Consider the following 11,045-nt stretch of genomic DNA (forward strand, 5'->3'; position numbering starts at 1 on the left):
AATTTTACCTTTGTTGTTTCTACATGTTTCCACAAGTTAAATTTTGGTTCATTAAAATTAATTAAATTAATTTAAAAAATAATAAATTAATTAACTTAAAAATAAATTAATAAATAAAGCTAATCCTTCTATCAAAAGAGAATGGTCCTGATTCTTGCTTGTGTTTTTCTTTGCTCTAGGATTTAATGTAGGCATCAATTTAAAGATCAGCATAGCATAGAGGAGGGTCATTAAAGGAGAAGGGTCATTATATGCAATGCTTACTTTATTCTAATGCATGACGCATAGTAAAACAGACTAAAATCTGAAGATTGATATCAGGGTCAATGTCTGATTGTTTTTCTGGTTAAAAAACATGGGAAAGAAACGATCCTTGTGTTGAAGTAAAAATAAACCAAACAGAGTAGCAGTTGCTGTTTTTCTTTTCTTGGTGTAAAACTTATGCTATTTTGACAGAAGAAAAGTTGGTCAAGATTACAGTAGATTTAAATTCCTTATGGAATGATTTATTGGCCTCTTTCTGTATTTACAACAGGTGGTTTGTGTTTGACACAGAAACAAAAGACTTGGTCACTGTACACACAGATGGAAATGAACAGCTGTCTGTAATGCGTTACTCACCAGGTTTGAGAGCATTTATTTGCTGGTTAAAAAAAAGTGTTGAATTTTTTTATTAAATTTGGGGTTGGTTTGTTTTAAAATAATTCCCCACTTGGCATACTGAAGTTGAAAATAAATATGCTGTAAAACACTGGCAACACTGAATGGGTGGTGTCTTAAGCTCTAGGGTTTTTTTGCCTCCCTCCCTCCCCCACATGTTCAATATGGTTTCTCTGGGAAGAAAAAAAACAAATATGACTTAACTGCACAGGTTGTTGCAATCAGGTTAGCCCTAAATGGACTGTAGCTGCTTCCAGAAGTGTCATGTGTTTTTAACAGTAATATTTGCTGTATAAATGTGCTGTTTTGTAATCTTTAAACATGCATCAATATGCAACTGAAAAAGAAAAAATATAGGGTTTTTTTTTTTTCATTTTTCAGTATCAAGGCCTTTAAGAACAGTTCCTCTTGTCTGTGACACACTAACTTTTCAAAATTAGCCTAAGTTATTTCTTACAGGAATAATTACAGTTCACTTTTGTGTTTATAGATGGAAACTTCTTGGCAATAGGTTCCCATGACAACTGTATTTATATATATGGCGTAAGTGAAAACGGAAGAAAGTACACTAGAATTGGCAAATGCTCGGTAAGTAACCTTTTTTCCTCCTGGTTCAATATTAACAACTGAAGTATGTTTTGTAGCACTGTATTAATACTGTCACATTGAGAGATACCGTTAGTGCAGTTAATACAGTATTTTTCTCTTTGTAGGGTCATTCCAGCTTCATTACTCATCTGGATTGGTCTGTTAATTCACAATATCTTGTGTCTAATTCAGGAGACTATGAAATCTTATACTGTGAGTAAGAATTATATTTAGTCCTTTTGTGCAAAGTTCAGGCAGTCTAATACAGATTTAAAATTTAAATGAGACCATATAACTGCCAAGATAGACCATATGTTTTAATTCATCTGGTGCAATCAAAAATCTATACAATTTTAGAATTAAAAATGTTATGGTGTGGTTGTTTTTTTTCTTTTGTAGGGATCCCCTCTGCTTGTAAACAAGTTGTGAGTGTTGAAACAACTAGAGATATAGAATGGGCCACTTACACCTGTACTTTAGGATTCCATGTTTTTGGTAAGTATCTTTCCTCTTACAAGCTCTTACCATTCTTGTTATTAACAAACACTTGGATTGCCAACTTTTTCTTATGAAACATGACTATTCATATTTCAGGGAAAAATACAGAACTTCTGTTATGCCATTTTTATTACAATCTGTCCTCCTATTTCAATCCAGAAAGACTCTGATTTAATATTCTTGCTAGCTTCAAGTACAAATACTAAATTACAACATAAGTGGGAGACAAGGAAGAAATCACACACTGCCCTTTCTGTCACGCTAGAGCTGCTTCTTGTCATTTTTAATTTAAAGTACTAGTTTTATGGAAATATCTTTTATTTAGGCAGCTACTGGGCCAAATCCCCTTACCAGAACCAGTTTCATTTGCACTAGTTACTGTGCAAACACAAAATGGGTGACCGTCTCCATCATTAAGTACTCATAATGTGTTTTGATACAATATATAGCAATTAAATTAGGTGAAAGGAATGCAAGAAAAAAGAAGAAAAACGTAACAAAATCAGGATGGTTTGTTTCCATGGGACTTCTCTTCCGCCAGTTTTGAAGGAGCTGCTTTCCCCAGTGTACTCTGAAGCTTTGTACTCATGCCACAACGCATGCAGAACTAGACAGATCATTACAAAAGCTGAGTATGAGAAGCTTCAAATTCTTGAGTCCTCAAGATGAAATAGGACGCCATGGTAGAAGTTCAGAGAAGAGTCTGGTTTAGTATAAGCAGTAAGCAAGGAAGATTTTCATCCAAGTTTCAAGTAGAGTAGCTGCAGTGATGTGTTTGAAGGCAGCCAGAAAGGACATGTTTTTAGAGCCTAAAGATGGGACGGCAGTAGCAATATGCTGGGAAGACACATTCAAATTTTGTATAATTTAACTGACAAGCAGTGCTTGGATATTACTACAACATGCAGATTTAGTAAAAGGAGGAAATACTAGAAGATAGGCTGCATGTTCACATAATGTGTTTCTCATGAGGGATGAAGGCCCCTATAGAACTATTAACATATTCCTGAGGTTTGAGTATACCTGACATACAGTTACAGAGCTACAAAGTCTTTGCATTTAGCATCACAGCTTCAGATATTCTGAGATGCTAAATACTTTAAGTGAGTATTCCTTACTTTATAATTTGGATTCATGCAAGATATAGTGCTATTAGAATATGGGGCTGCTTTTGGTGCGTAGAGAGTCATAGGAAAGGAGTGTCGCACCTGAGAAGGGTTTTTTTCCCCCCCTTGCAACGGATCAGCTTTTGGAGCCAGACTGTGGAACACAATGATCTGCTGGGCCAAGGGGGAACTTGTGGAAACTGCGTATACGTTTTTATACTTAGTCCTGCATGCTGAACTGGTTTATTGTAAGCTAAAGCAACAAGGATGAGGAATAAATGAAAGTAGCTGCTCGTTTTAGAATTATCACAACTATAATTTTAGTAATGTCATGGAGATTGTGAGGATGTTCATCAAACGAATAGAATTTTAAAGTAAATAGATATAACTTATTCAGAAAGGATATGCAATGCACAAGGAGAGAACATGGTGCCATATATACTGAAGATTCATAGCTATACAGTTAGGTTCAGACTGGGAAGTTACAAAGATAATGCATAATAATTATAGACACAAAAAAGAGTATTAGTGGTGGCAGGGTTATACTGTTGCCCATCCTTCCAGAAAGATCAAATGAATGGAATTTTTTAATAGCTAGCAGAATCAGCCAAATCACAGGAACTGCTGAGGAAGTGAGATTTTAACTATTCCAGGGTCTCTTGTGAAAGGAATTGCAGTACAGTGGCTAACCAGCAAGTTCTCAAAGTTCTTTTGATACAGGAAATAGATAAGCACCTAGAGGGCAGTTTCTTCCAGATTTGATTCTGGGAAGTTGTAAATAACTTGCTGAGAATGTGAATGCATCTTGTGTAGGAATGACTGTGGAATTAGGGAGGTGCGATCCTTAGTATGGGAAGGAAAAAGAGCAACAAAATGAAAATAATGGACTTCAGGGAGGCAAACTGCAAAACTCCAAAGCCCTGTTAGGGAAGATCTGAAGTTGGAGAAAAGGTGAGATGTGGTAGTTCCTTAAATGGTATGAAGCACACAAACTCTGCCAGCCCAGAGGAAAGATAGCAGTGGTACAAGACACAAATTTGGTTAAACTGTTGTTGACCTACAAGGAAGAGGAATGCAGAAAGTAGAAGCTGTTGGAGGACCAAGGAGACACATAAACAAAGCCTAAACATAAATGCATACTTGTGACAAGTACAGAAATAACAGAAGGGCAAACGACAATATTGGTCTGCTATGCGGAGAGATGACACTGCTAAGGCTGAAGTGTTAAAAACCCGACACTTTTTTTTTCTTTTTTAATATGTCTTTATTATAAGACTTACTACAATCTGATGGCTAACCCAGTTAGTGCCAGTAATGAAAGGTTAAGACCTCTGCTTTCAGTAGGGAAGGAGTAGATTGGAAAGTAGTTAGAAGTCAGGTATTTTCACAGTATCCGAGTGTGATGAACCTTGTTGTATGTGTAAAAACAACTGGTTACCATAATCTCCAGACCATTAGTATTTACTTTCAGGACCTCACAGACAACAGGCAAAGTACTGGAAAAATGGAGAAGAATGAATGCAGTATCTGCAGAATCATATTTACCTTCAGAGCCCATATGGAGAGGATAAAGTGCAAAGTTAGTGCCTAGAATAATAAATTGAAGAAGCTCATAAATTATAAATTGGAAACCAGTCTGGTAATGTTGGAAGTGACTCTAATATTCAGTATTTTGGGGCCTCAGCAGTCTGTATGAACGGTCTTCAAACGCTTGCCGGGATTGCCCCACTGGACATAGCAGAAGCAAGCACATCATCAAGGACTTGAGCCTTCTAGTATATTGATTTTTCAGTAGCTACTGGTGTTAAGGGAGAAGCCGCTGCCTGAGCATTCGCACACCAATCAAGGAGTCACACGCACACCACCCCCGGCTTTAACTGCTCGGACCGGAGTCCCTTCGCAGTGGGCAACTCCAGTGAGCCGATGGGTGCCCCTTTTGACTCCTCACACACATACGCTTACCCTTGGGCGCTTCTTCTTCCCTCAGGCTCAACCCTAGGCTCCCTGAAGCAGAATCTCTAATCAAGGCCTTCAAAATAAAAAGTGTAATTTAGTCTGTCTATGGTGCTCAAATTCAGACAGCTCAAGCCAAATGCCTCCAGAGAGGGACCCCCAACACCAAAATCCCTGGGCAATTATAGCCTTACAATATAAGTTCTTGCCCCTCACACCACAGTCTGGTGCAATAGTAATATTCGGGTCTGGGGTCGTCTTCTCTCTCATTGGGTCCTTTTTCTTGTCTCTGGGTGGGTTCTTTCTCTTTCCTGTTTTTTAGGCTGGTGGTTAGAATGTCTCCTTTCTCTGGCTCAAACTGGCTCTGTGGCTTTCCGAATCTTCTCATTCCTCCAATCAGAGAATAGGTCAACGTTAAGCAAAAGCATTAAACAAGCTATGAGTTCTGCTTTATCCTGAACGACTACTTTTAAGCAGCTAAACAAAGTCCTTAAAGCCCTCCAAAACATATTAACAGCCTTTATAACTTACATACATTCCTGTGCTATTATAGCCTCACAATCTTATCCCATTATTGCCATGTGCTGTTCACGTGTTGTTCGGGTGTGGTCCACACGTTCATGTAGCTCAGCTTTGCCACCTTCCACAACACTGGCTGACTGAAACTAGGGATATTTTCTTATTCTGGTAGAACCACATAAAAATCACAAATAGTATGCATAGCACTCATAGATCAACGTAACCAGTGCAGGGGGGGAAATGAACATTGATCTGTTGAACACCTGTCTTCAAGCATGGGAACAGATTAGTCAGCCTGGAAATGTTTAGAGATGATTCAACTGAAAATCAACAGCATGTAAAGAAGTGTGTTCAAGGGAGGATATTTTAGTGATACAAACACATGTAAATGTGAAGGACTAAAGACTTTAAAACACTTACTGATCTGTATGCTCTTGCAAGAGCCGTGTGCTGCTGGATACGCAACCAAGGCATCAGTTCATATCACATGCCCAGTTTTGGAAAAATTAGTATTTGAGGTGAAGGACAGGAACAGAAGAAATCTACGATGCTGTGCAAAGCCTGATAGCATTGCAAGCAAAGCAGAGCTCAGACTGGTTGGGTTCAAAACTGAATAGAAGACTGTACACTGAATATTATGTTTGTTTGAATGTATTTATTAATAGCATGGATGATAAAACTGCATGTAGAATTTGTAGGTGGCATGAAGCTGCAGGATTAGCACGTTGTCTTGAGAAATAGAGGAAGGTATCAAAAAAGGAGGCAATTCAATAGAGACAAATAGGAGGTTACACACTTGAACAGCGGAACCCAGTTGTACAAATATAGAACGGAGGAGAGCAGGCAAGAGAGCAGATCTGCACAGAAAGATCAGATTACTCTTGCATACAAACTGAATGTGAGTCAACAGCATTATGCTGTTGTAGGAAAAGCAGATGCATTAGTGGGATGTATAATGAAAAGGATGCCATGCAAAATGTGAAGTAATCGCCCATTTATCAGTATCTGCTTCAGTCACAGCTGGAATAGCTGCTTCTGGTCTTTGCATGTTGGACCAGCAGATAATGTGCTGACTAGCAAGAATAATTATCCATCTAAATACTGTTCTGGGAGAAGAGATGTAATGAATGAATTTTAGAGAAGAGGAGGAGAAAAAAAGCATGGCATCAATCTTCAAATGAGAGAAAGGAAACAGTCTCTTTCTATGTCTGCCGAGCATGGGAAGCAAAAATGGACTAATTTTTCAGCAAAGGGGATTCAGTTTACATATTCAGAAAAACTTGACAGTGAGGCACTGGAATAAATTTTCAAAGAGCACAGTCTCCAAGAAAAACCCTAATATGATCCTTTCCTCATTTCAAAATGGCAATCTTGTTTCTTCAACCATTTCCTTTAGGGGTTATCTCCAGTTTGTCATAGTGACCTCTTGAGAAGACTCCTGCCTCTTTTCAGCTAGCATTTGATGTTCATACAGCCTCCTTTTTGTCAAAGCAGTTATTTAAAACAGCTTTTCTGTGTCTCTTCGTTCTACATGTTCATAATTACATGAGTAGCAATTACCGTGTTTCTTCCTTGCACCTTCCTTTTCTTTAAGCCTCTTTTTTACTGTCCCTGATCTAGCAAAGAGGTGTTTCCACACACATCAGGAGAGTTAGGGGCAGTCCACAAATCAGTACTTTGCGTTTCATTTTATTTACAACAATTTGTAATTCCTTATAAAGACATGGAATCACTCAGTGCTTTTGAATTGCTGTGCAATGATGCAAAGACTGTGTTTGGGAAGAATTACATGCGGATCGAAGGCTAGCTGTTTCCACAGCGCAGGGCAGATGCCCACTTTGGTGTTACCAGTAGGCCAAAGAAGGGGAGCTGGAGTGTGCCTGCCCTGCCCGCAGGCATAGGCATCCTTCCAGGAGGTGGGAGGGCAAGCAGGGGGAGCAGCAACTGTCTCATCCTGCCCTGTAATAACAACAAAGGAAGAACATGCACTCAAGTGGTAGGACTTCAGGGGGACAGTGCAGGGGATGTCTGACAGAGGGACAGTCATTGAAAATCGTAACGCCAAGACAAGGCGGGTTTTTTTGCCAAATCGTAATGACAGAACACACATTATAACTGATTATGTCAGTGGTCTCTGAAAGTTAGGCATCATTTATGTTGAGTAGGGATTAGATACAATCTGAATTACGAAAATCATAAAAAACCCCCCACAGTACTGCATACAAAAAAATGACATAAAAAACCCCCCACAGTACTGCATACAAAAAAATGAAATTTCCATAACTGATTTGATTTTATTACAATTCCAATTTATTTCAGGCAAGTATTCAGAGGCTTTAAAGATGTGGTGCATAGATTTAGTCCTTGCATTGATGAGCCTACAGTTTAATTTTAGAACACCACTTTGTGCAAGAACAGCAAGGAGTAGAGTACATGAGGAAGGAGGAGAATTACAGTAAAACAAAAGCATTTTAAAAATTTATAGTAGGTTCAGTTTCTTTTTGAGGGATCTATTAATTACTAAATAACATTTTAAACTATATAATTTCTTGTTTCATAGGTTTTAGACTTTAGTAATAGGAAGAAAGTATGTTGAATCAGACATAGGTGTTTTTTTAGACTACAGTAGTATGAAGAAAGTATGTTAGTTCACACATAAGGAGAAGAGAAAATAAAAGCAGTAACTGTTATTTTTGTACATAACCATGTGAAAATTCTTTTAGGCTCAGACACATGACCATAATTCAGCAGAATTCTTTTTTTCAGAGTAAAAAGCACTTTGCTGACTAGAGGGAATAAAGTATTTGTTTATGTGCTCTATTTCCTATTAGGATCTGGTCTTTTGCTGGTACTGAAGTACGTATACTGACTCAGCTGCAGTTATTTTTATAGCTTTATCCTTTTTCTTTTTTTTAAACAAGTAATCCTTTATTAATGTTTTAACAAAAACTTAAGCTGTCGCTTTTGTTTCCATTATAAAAGCCTTTAATTAGTCCCTCTGCATTTCAGGTGTATGGCCTGAAGGTTCAGATGGAACAGATATCAATGCTGTTTGTCGATCACGTGGGAGAAAACTGCTATCCACAGGGGATGATTTTGGCAAAGTACATCTCTTCTCATATCCATGTTCACAGTTTAGGGTAAGAAATTTTCGAAAAATTTACTCTTGTAACTTGCACAAATGCTTTAAATGTTGTTTTCCTATGTACAAAAAAAACCCCAACAAACCCAAACAAAAAACAAACCACCAAAAAAGGAAGAATGAGAATATGTATATGCCTAAGGGATTTACTTAAGGTTGATTGAGACTACAATTAAATTTAAAATTTAATTTAATATTAAAATACTTTAAGAGAATGATATGATGCCTTGGTTTCATTGTCATATGAATGTTATGTGATAATGACATGTTTTTATGACAGTTTATGTTCTCACTAATATGGTGTTTTCTAGGCTCCAAGCCATGTGTACGGCGGACATAGTAGTCACGTAACTAATGTAGATTTTCTCTGTGAAGACACCCATCTCATCTCCACAGGCGGAAAAGATACAAGTATTATGCAGTGGCGAGTCATTTAGAGGAAACATCGGTGTGAACATACACAGTTGAGTCAACCATGCACAGAACTTATGTATAAACTGTATATTTAAAACTTAACAGTATGTTTGCAGTTTAGCCTGGTCACTGTGATTTTTGTTTAAAAAATTCTTACAAACCTCAGGAAAATTAAGCCCTGTGCTGGTTACCTTACTCAGTCTAGTGATTTTTTTTTTTTCGTTGTGTCACACCTTAAGAATGATCGTTTTCTGTTGTACAATATACAATGCAGTACAAGTTTAATATAAGAAATGTGGCTTGACAGTTTGCAATACAGTGGTATCAGCGGAATGTGACTATCTTAAATGTTTTCTATAAACACTGCTAAAATGGTCACAAAAATGCCTTTCAAAGACTGTATATATGTGCTTATTTGTTTCACTATCTACACTTTGTACTGTATATCTACTTATTTAGAAAAATCTATGACAATGTCAAGGTACCGAATTGTTTCTGATGGAGGATGAGGAATAGATAGAAAAAGTATAAACCGAGATGTAAGATGCAAAAATTAGTGTTCTAGACCTGGTAAAATGTGAATGCTGGTAAATTTGCATTCTCTTGGGAATAGCACACCTTGGGTATCACCCGTGGGGAGCTGTGTTCCCTTTCAAGTGAATCAGCAGGTTATGCCCCAGTTTGACCTGAATATCTCAGCAGGGTTTACAGATGTCTATGTGGTTCAGGTATTCCATATAAGTTTAAATTAAAAATCTTTTTACTTGTATATGAACAATTTCTTTTTGAAAACAAAACAAAAAAGCTTGGCCACATCCCCATTATTGGTTGATATATTTAACTAATATGTATATTAATCAGCATGATGCTATATTGTACATGTATAAGATTTTAGCAGTTCATAACAAATGGTAAGGCAACCTAGCTTTACTTTTTTATGCTTATGGATATTGTATATTTGTATTTTAAGACCAAGTAGACCAAGTCTAAAGATATCTTTTTAAGTGTACCATAAACCTGCAGAGGGTGAAGGAAGTCTTGGAAGCCTACATGAGATATTAATGTGTAACTTCTGGCCCCTGTGTTTTGTGCATGGATGGATATTTATAGTATGAAATATGATTGTGTTTTGCAATGAAGTAATAGTGGAGGTGGCATAAAATGGTTAAGAAGGCCTTATCAATGTTGATTGTGACACAGATTGAAATGTATTGTTTACTTTGAGGAATGTATCTGAAGAATTTTAAAAGAGAGGAGTTCTAAGCAGACTCGAAAAAGGTAATATTAAAATTTTGCTTGTAATGGACAGTAAACGTTAATTCTCTGAACTCTAAAGCACTGGTTGTTTAGAGTGATTTAAATGAAATGGAATCAATAAATTTTGAAACTTTTTTATTACATCTCCAACCTCCTACACTGAAAGTGCAGGACACCAATAAACATGTATTAAAGTGAATTTTCAATGCATTCTTCTTGTTTAGTAAAATATCTTTGTTTCAATGTGAAATACTTACAGAAGAGACAGGTTTTTACGTAACGACACACATTTGTGATTTCTTAATTAGAGCTGCATTTGAAAATATTTGGGAATAAAATCTGGATTTTGGGGTACATCATTTCATGCGTGAGCATGACCCTGGGAGCATGATCCCTAATGCACACCTAGAGAGTGAAACTCCAGCTTCATGGCAGGGAGGATGGACATGCCACATGCTTTCACCTACAGACTGCCTTGCTTCTGCCTCCTAGTGCACATCACTTATTTCTGAGCACTCGGCTGGTAGAGGAGTGTCATTCCACTGCACAGGGTTATGCTCGTGGCAAGAGCTCCTGACAGTTTCTCTGTGTTAGGAACTTGTCAGCCATGGTTTCAGGGTCAGTTTAACCTGATGTTATCTAGCACTGTCACTGAAGGAAGAGGTCTTGCCCTCAGCTGCTTGTTCCCATCCCATGCTGCAGCACAAGAGTTATTGTGGCCAGAGGGAGAACCCAGCTGGGAGATGGACCCAGGTTAAAATTAATTCGGGGGGGGGTGTGGGGGTGTGGGGTGTGTGGCCAAGCAAGCAAACAACAACTACTACAAAACAGAAAACCCTTTTCCTCAGTTTCCTCATCTGATTTAGCTGTGCAGCTGTATGAGTGCTTGTACTGAGCTTGTACAGAGG

General features: G+C 37.7%; 1 protein-coding gene across 4 annotated transcripts in view; it reads left to right on the top strand.

Moving 5' to 3' along the window:
* The window catches only part of EML1 (EMAP like 1), a 111,267-nt gene extending 100,931 nt beyond the window's left edge, over positions 1-10,336 (top strand). For all 4 annotated transcript variants that reach the window (XM_050898367.1, XM_050898368.1, XM_050898371.1 and 1 more), the window contains 6 exons: positions 536-624; positions 1,151-1,248; positions 1,374-1,461; positions 1,648-1,743; positions 8,334-8,464; positions 8,778-10,336. In XM_050898367.1, coding sequence (XP_050754324.1) covers positions 536-624; positions 1,151-1,248; positions 1,374-1,461; positions 1,648-1,743; positions 8,334-8,464; positions 8,778-8,903 — 628 coding nt within the window. In that variant the 3' untranslated portion in view covers positions 8,904-10,336. The remainder of the gene's footprint in view (positions 1-535; positions 625-1,150; positions 1,249-1,373; positions 1,462-1,647; positions 1,744-8,333; positions 8,465-8,777) is intronic.
* Positions 10,337-11,045: the final 709 nt, after the last annotated feature.

Source organism: Gymnogyps californianus, chromosome 5, assembly GCF_018139145.2.
Source record: "Gymnogyps californianus isolate 813 chromosome 5, ASM1813914v2, whole genome shotgun sequence".
In the NCBI taxonomy this organism is placed as follows: domain Eukaryota; kingdom Metazoa; phylum Chordata; class Aves; order Accipitriformes; family Cathartidae; genus Gymnogyps; species Gymnogyps californianus.